General features: G+C 43.1%; 1 protein-coding gene across 1 annotated transcript in view; it reads left to right on the plus strand.

The window, feature by feature from the left end:
* The window catches only part of LOC126162586 (ATP-binding cassette sub-family C member 4-like), a 234,797-nt gene that overhangs the window by 163,004 nt on the left and 52,597 nt on the right, over positions 1-19,196 (plus strand). Inside the window, exons 10-12 of the mRNA XM_049919186.1 lie at positions 2,740-3,026; positions 11,228-11,411; positions 14,040-14,201. Coding sequence (XP_049775143.1) covers positions 2,740-3,026; positions 11,228-11,411; positions 14,040-14,201 — 633 coding nt within the window. The remainder of the gene's footprint in view (positions 1-2,739; positions 3,027-11,227; positions 11,412-14,039; positions 14,202-19,196) is intronic.

The following is a 19,196-nucleotide window of genomic DNA, read 5'->3' on the forward strand; positions in this document are numbered from 1 at the left end:
ATATGCTTGAGGAAAGTGTTTCAGTTCTCTTCTTTCTTCATGGACTTGTAGTCCGAGGTGATAGGTTACAATACAGCATCACCGGTCTGTTGCGGTCTAACTGTGTTGGTGAGCCAGTAAATTTCCACTGTGCAGTGACTGCGTCACTGCAATTCACTTTGGAGGTGTGGCGGTGGGACTTGTAGTCCCGTACCACCCTCTGACGGTGATAGTACTACATGAGTCAGGCAGAATTTATTGCCTAACATGGGCAGGTGCAGGTGTGGCGGTGGAACTTGTAGTCCCATACCGTGCTGCAATTATTTTTTTTTTAAAAATGGACTTGTAGTCCGAGGTGATAGGTTACAATACAGCATCACCGGTCTGTTGCGGTCTAACTGTGTTGGTGAGCCAGTAAATTTCCACTGTGCAGTGACTGCGTCACTGCAATTCACTTTGGAGGTGTGGCGGTGGGACTTGTAGTCCCGTACCACCCTCTGACGGTGATAGTACTACATGAGTCAGGCAGAATTTATTGCCTAACATGGGCAGGTGCAGGTGTGGCGGTGGAACTTGTAGTCCCATACCGTGCTGCAATTATTTTTTTTTTAAAAATGGACTTGTAGTCCGAGGTGATAGGTTACAATACAGCATCACCGGTCTGTTGCGGTCTAACTGTGTTGGTGGACCAGTATATTTCCACTGTGCAATGACTTTGTCACTGCAATTCACTTTGGAGGTGTGGCGGTGGGACTTGTAGTCCCGTACCACCCTCTTACGGTGATAGTACTACATGAGTCAGGCAGAATTTATTGCCTAACATGGGCAGGTGCAGGTGTCGCTGCAATTAAAAGCCGTTTGTGGAAATAAGGTTCAGGTTTTGTAAACGAACTGCGAGAGCCAATAACGTCCGACTACTGCAAAAGGCAATACTGACGATACGTTTTAATATTGTTGAAATATTCTAAAAACTGAACTTGGAATTGCTAAACTTATACGTTATTTTCAGTTAACTATGAACACGTTACATCAAACCTCACTGCCTCGTCGCCTAATATGATGACACTCGTCGGGCATAGACATACTGTATTTTTAAGCAAACTTACCTCTCTGACGAGGCTGCAACTTGAAATTTATCGAAGTATGAAGCTCGCTATCAAATGTTATCGTAGCTCAACAAGATCGCGAAGCTTCCTATTCCATTTTCAATAAATTCACCCAAAATCAATTTTGCGCGTTTCTGCGGCTCACGGAGAACCATTCTGGAATATCAAACGTTTTCGGTTTTCATATCAATGTGAGGTAGGAAAGGAATAAGCTCGTAATTCAGTCACACACGTATTGCGCGCTTCTGGAATGTCTACAGTATTAGTTAAATATACTACACTGACTATACCATTCTTACCGTTTATCGCCAGCAGTTTATAGACCAATTTTCAGTGCTCCGTCCAGCTTGATATCGTAACCTTCTTTAAGTATTCCCACCCCATAAATGTCGTCAGTCACAAGCAATATTTTCCATACAACTTTTCAAGCCGTGTTCTTCACCTGACACTATAGTACAGTTCACCAAATTTATAAAACATTATTTGGTAATAAAATACTTTTACATTCCCAGAATTAAAAATGTAGTTTATTGCATACGAAAACCACACAATAATGACCAGAGACGTTATTTACCAGTCACTTATTCTAGAGACTCACTCTATACGAGGCTGTAACTTTAATTCTGTAATACATACAATAATGAAATTCTCATACAGTTAACTATCTTTACTATATTATTTAGAACATCACAATATTACACAATTTATATTTTACTTTTAACTGTCGTCGTAAAAAATTCATTTCTGTTGTTGGTTGGTTGGTTTTTGGGATTGAAGGGACCAGACTGCTATGGTCATCGGTCCCTATTTCTGTTGTGGGACTGAAGTATAATGATTAACGTTTTATCTTAGACATAGTGGGCGGGTTTCTGTGGTCATACGTTTATTTTGTGCCTCGATACTGCTGCCTCATTAAATTATTTCCTCACTTTTTGTCTGCTGTGAGTGCATTCAATTTCTCATCCTGCTTTACGATAGTTTTTGCGTCTTTGCATATCTATTGTATACAACTTCTTAAGCAATCCGTTTAATGTACTTGACATATAAACTGTCCTTACAGTGTCAAATGTCTTTCGATTTTTGTTGTGCCGACTTAATTTTTCCTTCAACTTTTAACACTGTCCATGAATCGATTTAGTGAGGAATATTGTCTGCGAGCAGATCACAGAAATTTGATATTATTGCATGTATTATTGGCATCTAAGTATGGATAATGAAAAGCCAGTGTCATTACTTAGTACTAATGTTCACTAGCATGCAGAAAAAGGTTTTCACGTTACTTAGACTCGCATTCGGGAGGACGACGGTTCAATCCCGCGTCCGGCCATCCTGATGTAGGTTTTCCGTGATTTCCCTAAATCATTCCAGGCAAATGCCGGGATGATTCCTCTGAAAGGGCACGGCCGACTTCCTTCCCCATCCTTCCCTAATCCGATGAGACCGATGACCACGCTGTCTGGTCTCCTTCCCCAAGCAACCAACCAACCAACCACGTTACTTAGAGGTACCAGTTTAATATAATTTTATTGCCAAAAGCGACATTGCTTACTTTAAGTACTAATGTTAACTAGCATGCAGAAAAAGGTTTTCACGTTACTTAGAGCTACCAGTTTAGTATAATTTTATTGCCAAAAGTGACATTGCTTACTTTCAGAGCTCCTTACTACAAGCCTTACTTGGAGAACTCCCAGTGAAAGAAGGCATCTGCAAAATCAACGGCAAAGTGTCGTACGCCTGCCAAGACCCGTGGGTGTTTGCGGCCACCATAAGGCAGAACATCGTCTTCGGGCGGCCTTACGACCGGCGGAGGTACAAGGAGGTGATCCGGGTGTGCGCCCTGCAGCGAGACCTGGACCTGTTGCCGCAGGGCGACCTCACCGTCGTGGGCGAGAGGGGCACCTCGCTGTCCGGCGGGCAGAAGGCGCGCGTCAACCTCGCCAGGTGAGGACGCCGCTCCATAGGTTCCCATCTCACATTCCTCGTTGGGGCTTTCTACGATCCCCACTACACTGCAGTCTCTCCTCCGAGGAGAACATCTTAAAATGAAACCACACTGTATTCGGTTCGGATGTTGTTCTATTTGTTATTTTCTTATTCTCATATTTATTATTTTTACCTACAACATATTGATTTACATCATAATTATTTGAAGGACTCTGGAGTTGAGCGAAGATAATATTTCTGCTGTTTCACAGGCATCGGGCATTTTGCGTCTTTATAACCATTTATTATCATTTGCGAATAAGCCTTCCTTTGTACCCGTATTTTTTCATTCTCTTACTGTGAGCGTCCTTCCTCTCTTCAGACCTTGTTGTTCTAGTCTTCTTCTTTGGTTTTTTCCTCTTGATCAACTTGCCATTTGTAAACTTTGAACTCTAAGATTTCAGGGAGTTGCATGTCTTCTCGAATAATTCTTGCCCATTTGATATCTGCTTTGATCTCTCTTACTCATTTGTTAGTATCCGTTTTGGCTTGCTCCTACTGAAGAAAAACGACTAATTGTTTTGTGTGTCTGTCTGGGTTAATTTGTTCGATGTGTCTATAGAATTTCAACCTGCTTATTCTAATGTTACTGCGGATATTTGTGTATTGCTTGATACCCTGATTCCTTCTGAGTTGGTATTATTCTTCTACAAGTCTTGGGCCTAGAATTTTTCTTGCGGTTTTGCTTTCTTTTTTCTCACCGTTTTCATTGTCTGTTTCCTGTGTAAAATAAGCGTTTTTGATCCATAGTGGCAACCTGGTATAATTACTAAGTTGTAATGTCTTTGTTTTGTGTGCTTGGACATACATTTTTTTGTCGAAGATACAATCTAAGACAAACAAAAATAGCACACCATGAAAGAATTATCGGGATGGGACGAAAATCGGTAGATGTGATGTACGTGCGCAGATGAATAAACGATTACTATTTCAGCAAAAATGGATGATTGATGTAAGAGAAAGAGCTTCAGGAATCGAGCAAGTCTATCACGCGTTCCTTTACCATTGGCCCATATGCAAACAGTTACTCGACTTGACATTGATTGATATGCTTTATATTATGGCATTAGATCCTAAATATCCCGAAATGGTGAGAGAGCCTTACCCATAATGCTTCAAGCCTTCTCAACTGGGGAGAAATCCGGCAACTTTGGTGTCCGCATGGTTTGGTAAGTAAGAAGCAAGCATAGAAACTCTCGCCGATTGCAGACAGATATTATCTTATTTTCCCTCGTGCTTGCCATAAGTCACCTTGGTCAGCAAGGTTATCGGTCTCTCACCATCTGAGGTCGTTTTAGAGCTTTATGGTACGTATTAGAGCATTATGGTGGTATTTTGACGATCTAACGCGCTAATTGGGCAGAATTTGGCTCGATTTTCCTTAGGAGGACATCCAGCATCTCTATCAGTCAATCCCAAGCCAAATAACTGCTTAATAAGGGCCAGAGGTGTGGCATCGCGTTATTGTTTGCTCAATTTCTGAAACTCTTTCTCTTGAACCAGTCATCCAGTTTTTCCGAAATGGTAATAATTTGTTTGTCTGTACATGTACATCACACCTACTGATTTCCGTCCCATTCAGATAATTCCTTGGTGGTGCGTCTTTCTTTTGTCTGAGAGTGTATTTTGGGTACGTCGGTATGCAGTTTCCATCATTTGGCATCTAGTTTCGATTGCTTTTGTTTCGGTTCCATTTTAATGAATAGTTTCACCGTCATACTTACACTATGAAACTGATGTAATTTTGCCGTTTTTCGTCGCTATGAATTTTCCTGCTTCTTTGTTGCAGGTGACGTATTCTATCTTTTCAAAAGACCTCTGGAAACTGACTCTTTCCACAGTTTCTTCCGAATGTTCCGTCTGATTTTAGGCTGTTGAAATGTCCCGAGTTAATATTGCTAAATCGTCTGCAAATTCTAGCAGTCTCCAGATAACTTGCCTCTACTGTGTGATTGGGTGGTCGATTTAGAGGACTGATTTCTGTTTGCACCATTCTTGTATCGCTTTTTGAAGGACACAGTTGAGAAGTAATGTAGACAGCTCATCTCCTTGTGTTACTCCAGTTTTGATTTTGAAAGGGTCTTAGAGTTTCCCCATATATTTAACCTTGGACTTTGTATCTGTCAGTGACTGTTTTACGATAGAAATTTTTTTAATACCTGAACCTCGTACTTCTATTATTTGGAAATATGATTCGTGGTTAGCTGATTTATAGGCTTTTTGAAGTCAACAATTGAGCAAACCAAATTTTTACTACAAATTCCCTGACGTCTAAGGATTAGTTTCAGATTCAAGGTTTGCTCTTGACAGAAACGGCGTCGTCTGAATCCTGTCTGATATTCTCCAATTTTTGGTTCAAGTTGTTCCTGTGCTGCATCGAGAAACATTTATTAATCAAGAGTGCGCATAGTCCTACACACCGCAAGCCACTCTGAAGTGCGTGTCGGATGTTACTTGCCACTGCAACACGTATGAAAGTTCCCTATATTCGTGTATGGATTTCTGGAAGAGTGATTTGTTAAATCGTCAACCCATACAAATACCGGCATGTAACAGTTTGCAGGTATATGATGTAGGACTGTCACACTCGCTAAAGGTATCCTCTCATGGGACGTGAAAGTGATAGTGGACGACAAGCTGGTCGAGTTTAGTGACGTCACACTTGGTGTTTCGCTTCCCACCACATCACTAAGCGTGATAGGAAAACCTGCCAAGTTAAATGTTTGCTTCGTGGAGAGAAGAATGGCCAATGAGAGTCAACGTCTATTTGGAGTCACAAGCAGAACCAAGGTGACGCCATATTGGATTAAGTCATGTGGAGTTGAACTCCGTATTTGGTGATTTTATATTGTGAATATAAGCTGCCAGAGCACCGGTTCATTGACGACGTCTCGAAAACGCCTCATTTATAGCATTTCTGTTGGAATAAAATAACGGGAAACAACATATTAGTATTTAGAGGCTTCTTGTATTTGATGTGTTTCGTGTTGCAACTTGCCTGCTAAGAAAGTATGTCGTTTCGATGCTGCAGCGCGTTGATGATTTATCAAAAACGCGTCGTTTTTGGTGCAATAGTTAAATACCAAGTAATGAAATTTATGGTTGCAGCCTTTAGATACCTGTATAAATTATATACGATGTTTTTGTCACATCAGTGCCGCAGTGTAGTTGATAGAGTTGTGAAATGTGAAGTGAAGGGTACTAGGTTCGCTTCTGGATACTGGCGTATGTCGTTTTTCACCTCATGTTTTTTTTTTAAAGATTCAGTGACTTTTTTGCTAACAAAACAGACATATGATCTGCAATACTTGATGTTATTTGTTGTAAAAAAGAGCGCCCTCCGTCCAGGAGCAAATTTCAACCATTTGGTGAATATGCCAATAAACTGCAAGACTACAGTCATCGTCACCGGGTGATTCCCTCCATTCTCGACAATAACTGAGTTAACGCAGTTATTTTACGAGCGTCCATTTTCATGAAAATGGAAGGCGCGTTTGCACAAAAAAGGTCAGTCTAGCGTCACCAGGCTTTAAAAATGAATGTGAATGAAAGAAGAGAGTGATGAGACTACTCAGTATACATTATGCAGTCGCATAAGCGACCGGTACGACAAATTTACTATGAAACTATATTACAATACCATGCATGAAGAATTTAAAGATTTAGTTGACAATGAAAGAGCAAAGAATTACAATGATCGACAGTCGAGATTTATTTTTCAGTACATCAAGAAACACCTTGTGCTAAATTTGTAGGCATGTAGTACTTGAAAATATTAATGGTATGAATAGTAAAATTTCTGAAGTCCCATGCATTATTCCACTGACAGTTGCAACTGTTTCGATGGAACTGAATGAGGACTATAGAGACTTTATATATTTCTGCAAAGTAGTTTGGTTAAGTCAAGAGACATTCCTAGAACGATTCTTGGATTTAAAATTCTTTGTAGTTGAATTCATGAAGGATAAGAAGTGCAGGAATGAAAATTAGAATATCTGTAATGGATTATATGCCTCTCATTTTAAGCTGACTTGACTGAACACTGCCCACAGTCAGTCGCTGCTAGCTGGGGAACAATTTCTTTTTGATTTGATGGGATGCATTTACAAAGAAAATCGCGTTATAGAAGGGTCCGAGTTTGACAAACACAATCTAGCGGGAAATTTACAGCAAGCAACAGACAGCTGTTAAGAAAAAAATCAAAGTATATTGCCTGCCTAAAGCAAAATAAATGCAATCAGGTCGATATAAACCCAAAATTTTGTAAACAGCCGTTCCCTGTACTAAGACTAAAGTACACGGAAAAACCTTAAAACACAGATGATAGATCATGAGGTCCCTAGAGAGGCGTACGTGGAGAAATTAAATGATCTCTTCGAGGTAAATAACAAGAAAGAAGATAAATGTAAATGTCGGGTGACTACGGTCTCCCGTCGGTAGACCGTTCGCCGTGTGCAAGTCTTCCGATTCGACGCCACTTCGGCGACTTGTGCGTCGATGGGGATGAAATGATGATGATTAGGACAACACAACACCCAGTCTCTGAGCGGAGAAAAACCACTGACCTCGCCGGGAATCGAACCTGGGCCCTTACGACCGACATTCTGTCGCACTGATCACTCAGCTACCGGGAGCGGACAAGGAAGAAGGTGTCCAACTATGAGGAGTTACTGACACGAACAGCAAAAATAGGAACAGCATGACAATACTCACCACTTCAACATTGATGAAATCTTGATTCAGGCTGTTCGCGTTACAAGGGGCGTAATCGCGTAATAAAACCGACTGAGATAGCCACGAGAATAGTGTCGCCAGATATCCTAACTGAAACTGAACTGAATCAGCACAAGGCAGCTTTCAAGGTGATGGAAGCCAACTCGTATGAATAAATATGACAGAAACAGCCGGACTACCATCAGGAACAAGTGGTACCTTCAGAGATCTGCAACCGAATGGGGTTCGGAGAGCATCTCTCCGTGGTTTTATAGACCCAAATGCAGCTCAGTTGTGTGATTCCTCCGTGGTAAAAAAGTTCATATTGCCAACTTTATTGGGGTGGCAATGTGAACGATTCCTGCGGCTTTCAGGCGGCGGAGCGGCCCGTCTTCCTGGCGTTAGGGTGGGTAACCTTCTGTGGCTCCATGTCAGCGAGCAAGGGATAAACTAGCATCCCTACAGAGCGGCGTTTCTGCATCTGTAGTCGCAATTTGGACGTAACAGCCACAAACTTTACCGATTTTCGACATTTTTAAAAATTTAATTGATTGACATATATGAAAAATGATCCACCCCCACCGTTCGATGCGACACACATCCTCGGTGGTTTCCAATGACTTGGAAATCTGATGTTAATAAACAAACTGGCCTGTTATATTATCAAGCCGTAAATTAACTAAGCAACAGACCAGTGATTACTATAATTGAAATCGTTCTTACATATAGTGTATGAACTCGTAATTGGAAATATGCTTGTTATGTAATTAAACTTTCTTTCTTTGCCGGGGACTGAGCTACACAACTCGTAAGGCTTTTCTGTGTGGAATGTACGTCTCAGAAAAGTCTCGGGGCTACAACTGAATATATAAGGTGAACCCGATCTTTACCGACAAAATTTCGGTAGTTATTCAGGATTTTTTCCGGGTACTTTGGTCTCTGATGATCCGTTAGTTAATAATTGCATTTTCCAGTATGAGATTTTCACTCTGCAGCGGAGTGTGCGCTGATATGAAACTTCCTGGCAGATTAAAACTGTGTGCCCGACCGAGCCTGCCTGGGGCTGTGGCTAAGCCATGTCTCCGCTATATCCTTTCTTTCAGGAGTGCTAGTTCTTAAGGTTCGCAGGAGAGCTTCTGTAAAGTTTGGAAGGTAGGAGACGAGATACTGGCAGAAGTAAAGCTGTGAGTACCGGGCGTGAGTCGTGCTTCGGTAGCTCAGATGGTAGAGCACTTGCCCGCGAAAGGCAAAGGTCCCGAGTTCGAGTCTCGGTCGGGCACACAGTTTTAATCTGCCAGGAAGTTTCAATTGCATTTTGTTTGGCTTCTTACCACCATTTACCTTTGTATTTGTTTTGCAGTGAAATTACGAAGAGAAGTCGATGAATAAGTAGCAAACGCGAGAATACAGCACTAATTGCATTTCGTTTGACGTTTTATCATCATTTATCTTTCTATTTGTTTTGCACTGAAGTTACGATGTTAAGTCAATAAATACGTCGCAAATGCCCGAATACCGCATATCGTTTTAAGTTTCGCGCCTGTAGAACGTGGCGAACATGTCGCTTGGAAGGTGGCCGATACACAGTATTCCGCAGCCAGTCGTTACCGATCAGCAGTCAGACTAAGATGACAGGTGTGTTATGGATGTGTACCCGACTATAACAGAGCGATTTTTGTGAGCGAGGGACTGTCCCCAGAGCACGTGCAAAGCGAAATCGTCCCGTGTGTGGTTAGATGTGTATTTCATGGAAATCCGTGTTAACTGGATGTAGGAATTCAGCAAAGGACAAAAAGTCACAAATAAGGAGCGTCCTGGCCGGCTAGGTTGTTCAGTGATGGCACTTTGTTCTCCCGTCTAGGGGTATTTCGCTACCACCAGGACACATCGGTCTTGTGGGTTGTAGCAATTTAAGGAACCACATAAACTTTATTATACATACCGAGAGGTCACGCTTTAGACGCGAATGCTGCCACAAGAATTCTATGTTGCAGGGTTTTAACGCCTTGTCGAACGATGGGATGATTGTTTAAGTTTACAAGAGGAGTACGTTGAAAAGGAAAATAAATTTCAGGCTGGTAAAAGCGACTCTAATGTCTCTATCCTAGTTAGTTAGTTTCATGTTGCATGGATAATTTGCAATATCAGCCGTAATAATGTGGAACGAGTAATTTTACATACACATCCCAACTTAATTTTTAAATATGGCTCCATGATCAACATTTATAAAGTTTCTTTTTTTTAATATCCACTGATGTTTGTTAGTAATTCCTACCTACCGCGCCGGCCTGTCTCCCGGTGTGCTCCTTTTGGCAGTGTCTGTTGTACGTTAACAGTATTACGCAGCAGTTTGGATAGGTGTACTGACGAAGAGTTGGTCTATATACACGTCGTGTATTGGTTCACTGGATGCAGTAGATAAGCTAACAGACGAAGCTATACGGAGCTCTTCTCGTACCTATGTAATGCTGCATCTGAAGGTTGTTGCATTACTCTGTGTTTTGTGCTGTATGTTATGATGATTACATATTACGGGATTTTTCACTATTGTGACGGTATTTTCACAGAGAGAAAGAGAATTGAGATAGCAACCAGAATAAATCATATTTACGTTATTGCAGTGTTACCAGCAACCGGTGACTAAGTGTCCTTCATACCAAACGAACTCAGAAGACAACCCTGAACAACGTCCGACATTTTGTCAGGTGAATTCAGGTGTTTCTTGTATAGTGACACATTCTTCCATTTATCGATAGGCGCTCCAGAGAGTAACTTGTCAGAATAAAGTGTGAAATTTTTTACAACTGATATATTTCTTCCACTGGAAAAATGACAGTATTTACATGGACAATCATTGTTCTGTTCTTTTGGTATCTTTCTTTTTTGATATGAACTGATGTAGACCGATATCAAAATCAGCCACCGAAACATGTGTAAGAGCTTAGGAGAAGAAGTATGTTGGCTGCGGATTCTTGCAATCTTCTCTTGTAACGCGTGTAGTCTGTGTGCGTTCCTTAGTGTCTGGCGTGGCACAATATCTATTAGTTTACTCATGTTGATCTCGAAGGGGCGATCTGTAGTGATTACTTAGGAGAAGAAGAACTTCTTAGCCGAGATCGCTATAGAAACCTTTATTGTAGGTAACCGATTTCGGTAAAACTAATTTACTGTCTTCAGATAATTTTGAAATCACTTTTAGTATAAACTGTTGCTTACTTTGGAGTCGCATTTGGTTGTAAACACTTCTTATTGAAGAGTATGTTGGCGCGGATTCTTGCAATCTTCATTTGTAATGCCAGTAGAAGCTCTTCTCCTAAGTTATCACTACAAATCACCCCTTTGAGCTCGACATGCGTAAACTAATGGATATGTAAGAGCATTACCGAAAAGATCATGAATACGATACTGATCATTCTCGTTTGTGACAAAATCTTTTTGTTTGACAGGGCAGTCTACCATGACGCTGACATCTATCTCCTTGACGACCCTCTGTCAGCTGTTGACACCCACGTCGGAAAACACCTCTTCGATGAGTGCATCATCAACTTCCTGCGAAACAAGACGCGCATCTTGGTCACTCATCAGCTGCAGTACCTGTCCGAAGCAAACCACGTGGTGCTCATCAACAACGCAAGTATTATTTATTCAGTATACCCAAAAACAAAATTTGTACACAAATAGTATAGACAGATTCAAAACATCCATAAGAGAACATATAGAGACTGTGCTGCCATCAGAGAACTCTTTTGACTGAAGGTAAAGTCCTGATAACTCCTTTAGGAAATTTTTGTGTGACATTGTAACATGTAGCTTCGTCTGGATATGATGGGTTCCTTATATGATTACAAAGATCTGAAGATGATCAAATATTAACCGAAATTAGTCATCACAAAAATAAATTTGGTAAATAAAAAGGAAGAAATGTTAGAGGTTAACCTCCTGTCGAGCCGTTTTCAAAGGGGCCACACCGATATTTATCTGGAGCGATGTAGGGAAATCACGGAAAATGGAAGTCTGGTTGGCCGGACGGGGATTTCCTCCCGAATGTGACTCCAGTACTGCGTCCCCTCGCTCAGTTTGGTCTGCAGCTGAAATCAGGAACTTTTATACTAGAAAGATTTAATTTCATATTCTAGCTCTTAATTTAGAATAGGATCACCAAATATTGAATACTCTTGCCAAAACTCACACAGACTACAGATGTCACAAATACACACAAAAGTTGGCAACGATAGTCAAAACAAAACATCAAACGATTGTATGTTCATATTCTCAGTGCTGTACTAGTGAATATCGAAAGTCTGGAAGCAGTGCATCATCTTTAAAACTAGCAAAGCAAGAACGAAGGAAGAGAAACATCTACAAATCAGTAAGTAAAAAAAAAAGAAAATTACCATTATGATGTCACAGGAATTCATATATTGTCAGAACTGAAAGTACCGTGTCTAGAATTTAAGCACTTCAGTAGGCCTATAGACCGAAATACGCACATATTTTAGACCACTGATGAAGCTGTTGAAGAAATAAAGGAGAAACACGCGTGAAATGATAAAATTGGTTTTATTCAGTTGCACATTGACGAAACTAAACTGAAATAGTCAAGATAGTAAAATTGAGTGGTTTATAATAATCGCATGATATTAAGTTTTATATTTACAAATATCTTTCTCAAAAATGGTTTCAAGCAGTATGCATCCTCAGATTACTAACAAAACCTAGATTCAACAATTAAATTAGCAATGGATGAAAAATAGCTGGCAAGTGTTATAAAACGTCCAACCTGTAAGAGCACATTTTACGCTCTTTATACACTATCTGATCAAAAGTATCCGGACAGACATATATAATCCGCAACTGACAACTAGATGTCGTGAGGGGTAGGCCCGAAGGTATAAAAGGACATGAGGAGTAATGGGTTGTCAGAAGAGAAGCAATGACAGCATTATGGTTCGTCCAGGAGAGCTTCGTGACTTCTGAACTTGGACTAGTCGTCGGATATCACCAGAGTGAAAATCCAACAGGGGCATTTCAAATCTTGTAAAACTGGGCAGGTTGACAGTTGGTGATGTAACTGTGAAGTGGCAACGCGAAGGAACAACCACACTTAAACCAAGAACAGGCAGATCTCATGTTCCGATAGATAGGGTCTATTGAGCATTTTGGAGGGTGACCGTAAAAAAATCACGTGAAATCGATGGAAGGAATCACACGTGAGTGCCAAAGTGCTACGAGCAGACCAGCTAGTACAATGGCGGTGCCTAGGAAGCTAAAAAGAATGGATACCACCGTCGAGCAGCTCCTTGTAAGCCACACATCTCTGTAATCAGTGCTAAGCGGTGCGTGAGGTGGTGCAAAGAATGACGCCACTGTATGACTGGAAACAACTGATCTGGAGTGATGAATCACACTATGTCCTGTGGTAGTCTGTTGGCAGGGTCTGAGTTTAGTGAATACCTGCAGGTTGTTACCTGCCATCAGTATCAACAGTGAGGTATAGAGGAGGTGGTGTAAGGGTATGGGGTTGTTTTTCGTTGTTACGGCCGGGTGCCTTTATCACGCCTAAGAAAATGTTAAATGCGAAAGGAGTTTGCAGCATTGTGTATTATGTACAGTTCGGAAATGATGATTGTTTCAGCATGACAAAGCAGCATCTGTGAGGCAATGGTTTGTGGACAATAGCATTCCTACAATGGTATGGCCTCCTCATGGTCCCAACTTGAAGTCAGGTGAATACCTTTGGGATGATTTAGAATGTCGACATCTTTCTAGACCTCAATCTGACTTCCATCTTTGTGACTGTTGAGGAGGAATATACTGCCATGTCTACACAGACTTTCAGACAGCTCATTGAAAGTGTCCCTGGCAGAGTTCAAGCCGTCATAAAGGGGATGGACATACCCCATATTAATGTCCACTAATAGGTGTCCGGAGTTCATCTCTGTAGCTGAGTGTTCAGGATAGATGGCTGCCTTGCGGACGACCCAGATTCGATTCCCGGTATTGCCAAGTCCTCACTTGGTGTGAGGACTGATACGGGGTGCACACAGCCCCGTGATGCCTATTGAGTTGCTAATTGACCGAACAGCAGCGACTCCACGGTCTGGAGCTCATAAACGTTAATAGGTGTCCGGATATTTTTGATCAGATAGTGAATGACCTTGGCGCAAACACCACTGCGAGCTCGGCTATGGTGGCGGGTGCAGAGTGAATGAGGGGACAATCCCGGCTAATGGAAGTACGCACTCGACGCGTGTGCAGGGCAAGGTGGAGGCGCAGGGAGGCTACGCGGCGCTGACGCGGCAGCCGCAGTACTCGGCCATGCTGGGGGCCGCCGAGGGCGACGAGGGCGGCGAGGAGCGGCCGGAGGCGGAGCGCGCCCACCACGGCATCACCAGGCAGCTGTCGCGCACCTCCATCAAGGTGAGGCACGATGTGAACAAAGAGCCGAGTACCCGCTGTTTCTGTGCTGATCGAGTCACAGAACCCATTCATCTTAGAAATCTCCCCAAGTGCTGACAATATTGTTCTCCTGGTTTCCTCGACGTGGGCAGAAACAAAGATTTACCCAACTGGCGAGCTGCAGCGAAGCCAGTGACAGCTTGTAAAAGTGCGGAAATCCTCCGCTGCTTCGAAATGAAAAGCTTAATGTCACTTTTTCTCTATTTTTGTACGTTTTCTGCATTAATTTATATGTTGTGAACAATTACGCTCTTTTCTGTCGGTCCCCGTTTTTTTTTTTTAAACTGTTTATTAAAAATCATTTTACTGGATCGACTGTTGTCTATCGGTCACCTTTAAACCATCTTTCCTTTTGTGTGTGTCATTGGTCCCAGCGACCAGGGGATTGTTTAAGTTCTCAGCGCTGTAATGGCACTTGCCGAGATACAAGTAATCTATACAAGAAAGCTTCTGTTTTCCGTTTAGCGTTATCAGAGAAATCAAAATACGATTTTAAAAGTACACTAAGGAATTATCGAATGGGATGGAAATTGGTAGATGTGATGTATATGAGGAGACAAACAAATGATTACATGTTAAGAAAAACTGGATGATTTATTCAAGACAAAAGAGCTTCACAAATTCAAGTCAATAACGCCTTGGTCCATCTCTGGCCTTTATGGCTCTGAGCACTATGGGACTTAACATCTGTGTTCATCAGTCCCCTAGAACATAGAACTACTTAAACCTAACTAACCTAAGGACATGACGAACATCCATGCCCGAGGTAGGATTCGAACCTGCGACCGTAGCGGTCACGCGATTCCAGACTGAAGCGCCTAGAACCGCACGGCCACACCGGCCGGCCCTGGCCCTTATGCAAGTAGTTATTGGGCTTGTCAGTGACTGCTAGAATTATTATTGGATGTCGTTATGAGGGATATCGTGACGAATTCTGTCTTACTGGCTCTTTAGATCTTCAAAATCCGGAGCTGGTACGAGGGCCTGACAATAATGCTCCGAACTTTCTCCATTGCGGAGAGTTCAGGCAACGTTGCTGGCAACGTAGGGTTTAGTAAACACGAAGACACGCAGTAGAAACTCTCGTCGTGTGTGTGCGCTGAAATTATCTTGCTCAAATGTAAACCCAGGATGGCTTGCCATGACGGGCAACAAAATAGGACGTAGAAAATCGCCTACGTACTGCTGCGCTGCAAGCGTGCTGTGGATCACAATCAAATGGATCCTGCTACGACGTAGTTGTCGGACCATATGGCGGGTGACAGTGGGGGTGGTATCCCATCGCTGTCTGGGGCGTCTCCAGACAAGTCTTCTCTGGTCATCGCAACTCAGTCAGGTACGGGACTCATCAGTGAAGACATTTCTACTACATTCATTAAGATTCCAGAGCGAAGACGTGTCAGGTGATAGCGGTGGGATACCAAATGATTCAAATGGCTCTGAGCACTATGGGACTTAACATCTGTGGTCGTCAGTCCCCTAGAACTTAGAACTTGGAACTATAGACCTATATCTCTCAGAACTGTAGACCTATATCTCTAACGTCGATCAGTTGTAGAATTTTGGAACACGTATTGTGTTCGAGTATAATGACTTTTCTGGGCGCATCTCGTGGTCGTGCGGTAGCGTTCTCGCTTCCCAAGCCCGGGTTCCCGGGTTCGATTCCCGGCGGGGTCAGGGATTTTCTCTGCCTCGTGATGGCTGGGTGTTGTGTGCTGTCCTTAGGTTAGTTAGGTTTAAGTAGTTCTAAGTTCTAGGGGACTGATGACCATAGATGTTCAGTCCCATTGTGCTCAGAGCCATTTGAACTTTTCTGGAGACTAGAAATCTACTCTGTAGGAATCAGCATGGGTTTCGAAAAAGACGGTCATGTGAAACCCAGCTCGCGCTATTCGTCCACGAGACTCAGAGGGCCATAGACACGGGTTCACAGGTAGATGCCGTGTTTCTTGACTTCCGCAAGGCGTTCGATACAGTTCCCCACAGTCGTTTAATGAACAAAGTAAGAGCATATGGACTATCAGACCAATTGTGTGATTGGATTGAGGAGTTCCTAGATAACAGGACGCAGCATGTCATTCTCAGTGGAGAGAAGTCTTCCGAAGTAAGAGTGATTTCAGGTGTGCCGCAGGGGAGTGTCATAGGACCGTTGCTATTCACAATATACATAAATGACCTGGTGGATGACATCGGAAGTTCACTGAGGCTTTTGCAGATGATGCTGTGGTGTATCGAGAGGTTGTAACAATGGAAAATTGTACTGAAATGCAGGAGGATCTGCAGCGAATTGACGCATGGTGCAGGGAATGGCAATTGAATCTCAATGTAGACAAGTGTAATGTGCTGCGAATACACAGAAAGATAGATCCTTTATCATTTAGCTACAAAATAGCAGGTCAGCAACTGGAAGCAGTTAATACCATAAATTATCTGGGAGTACGCATTAGGAGTGATTTAAAATGGAATGATCATATAATGTTGATCGTCGGTTAAGCAGATGCCAGACTGAGATTCATTGGAAGAATCCTGAGGAAATGCAATCCGAAAACAAAGGTAGTAGGTTACAGTACGCTTGTTCGCCCACTGCTTGAATACTGCTCAGCAGTGTGGGATCCGTACCAGATAGGGTTGATAGAAGATATAGAGAAGATCCAACGGAGAGCAGCGCGCTTCGTTGCAGGCTCATTTAGTAATCGCGAAAGCGTTACGGAGATGATAGATAAACTCCAGTGGAAGACTCTGCAGGAGAGACGCTCAGTAGCTCGGTACGGGTTTTTGTCAAAGTTTCGAGAACATACCTTCACCGAAGAGTCAAGCAGTATACTGCTCCCTCCTACGTATATCTTGCGAAGAGACCATGAGGATAAAATCAGAGAGATTAGAGCCCACACAGAGGCATACCGACAATCCTTCCTTCCACGAACAATACGAGACTGGAATAGAAGGGAGAACCGATAGAGGTACTCAAGGTACCCTCCGCCACACACCGTCAGGTGGCTTGCGGAGTATGGATGTAGATGTAGATGTAGATGAACTACTTAAACCTAACTAACCTAAGGACATCACACACATCCATGCCCGAGGCAGGATTCGAACCTGCGACCGTAGCAGTCGCGCGGTTCCGGACTGAGCGCCTAGAACCGCGAGACCACCGCGGCCAGCGGTGGGATACCAACCCGGGTGTCACGCGCCATACGGCCCGACAGCCGCGAATGATAGTTTGGATTACCATTTCATTTCCTGGCAGGACCCCTTTGCTTGTTCATCCGGGGCACCCTTACAGCACAGCGGTTCGTCGACGACATTCTACGGCCCTTTTTTTTCCCCATAATGGCAAGTCATCCCGGGCTTTCATTTCAGTAAGACAATGCCCACCTACACACGCCGCTGATCTCCGTGCTTGTCCAGCCCTACCTTGGCCATCAAGGTCGCCGGATCTCTCCCCAATTGAGAAATTTCGGAGCGTTATGTGCAGGACACTCCAGCCAGCTCGGGATTTTGACGATCTCAAGCGCCAATTGGACAGATTTGGCATGATACCCCTCAGGTGAACATCCAACAACTCTATCAATCAATGCCAACTGCTTGCATAACGACCAGAGGTGGACTAGCACGTTATTTACTTGGAGAGTTTGTGAAGTTCTTTCTTTTGAATAAATGTCCGACCTCGGTAGCTGAGTGGTTAGCGCGACTGAATGTCAATCCTGAGGGCCCGGGTTCGATTCCCGGCTGGGTCGGAGATTTTCTCCGCTCAGGGACTGGGTGTCGTTTTGTCCTAATCGTCATCATTTCATCCCCATCGACTTGCAGGTCGCCGAAGTGGCGTCAAATCGAAAGACTTGCACCTGGCGAACGGTCTCCCCGACGGGAGGCCCTAGTCACACGACATTTTTGTTTATTTATTGAACAAATCATTCGATTTTTTCTGAAATTGTAATCGTCTGTTTGTCTGTAATGTACATCACATCTATCTATTCCCCTCACATTCGTATAATTTCTTCGGCGTGCATCGTTTTTTGGTCTTAGTCTCTATTAATTTACTGTTAGTTGTTCTCTCGGAGCTTTTAAGTTTCAGAGCTGCATCTGACTTTCAATACTCAGTTACGTATACTTATCTTTATCTAATCTATCATCTTCCTCTGTATTTATTCTCCCATTTTATCAAGATCTATGTTTCTACAACACGTCTAACGCTCTGATTTTCCATCAAGGATATAAAAATTTTCTTATGTGGCCCCCCTGATCTGACGCTTCTTGATTTTTTTTACTATTTTTTTTTTAATGAGGGAATGCCAAAAGTTGGCCGGAGTGGCCGAGCGGCTCTAGGCGCTACAGTCTGGAACCGCGCGACCGCTACGGTCGCAGGTTCGAATCCTGCCTCGAGCATGGATGTGTGTGATGTCCTTAGGTTAGTTAGGTTTAAGTAGTTCTAAGTCTAGGGGACTGATGACCTCAGAAGTTAAGTCTCATAGTTCTGAGAGCCATTTGAACCATTTTTTTGAATGCCAAAGACCTCGTGTACATGACACCAGTTCCCGACTAAGAAACACTTCTCGTCAGGATACTTGCAGCCGTCTGATGAGGTTCATGCGATGCCTGGTGTTGCTGCTAAGACCTGAAATGTCACCCCAGACCCACGCCCAAAAGCTACGTGGAATGTCGCCAGACACGTCTTCGCTGCTCATCGGCGCTAAGTTACAAGCGAGACTCATCACTGAAGACATTTCTAGTTCATTGAATGAGAACCAACGCCGAAGACATGTCTCGGGACGCCCCGGACAGCAGTCGTATACCAACCTGACTGTGGCCCGCCATACGGCTCGACAACCAGGACTGATGGTCTGGGGTGCCAATTCATTTCCTAGCAGGACCCATTTGCTTGTCATCCGCGACACCCTTACACCACAGCCGTACGTCGACGATATTCTAAGCCGGTCTTGGTGCCCTTCATGGCAA

This window comes from Schistocerca cancellata, chromosome 2 (assembly GCF_023864275.1).
Source record: "Schistocerca cancellata isolate TAMUIC-IGC-003103 chromosome 2, iqSchCanc2.1, whole genome shotgun sequence".
NCBI lineage: Eukaryota > Metazoa > Arthropoda > Insecta > Orthoptera > Acrididae > Schistocerca > Schistocerca cancellata.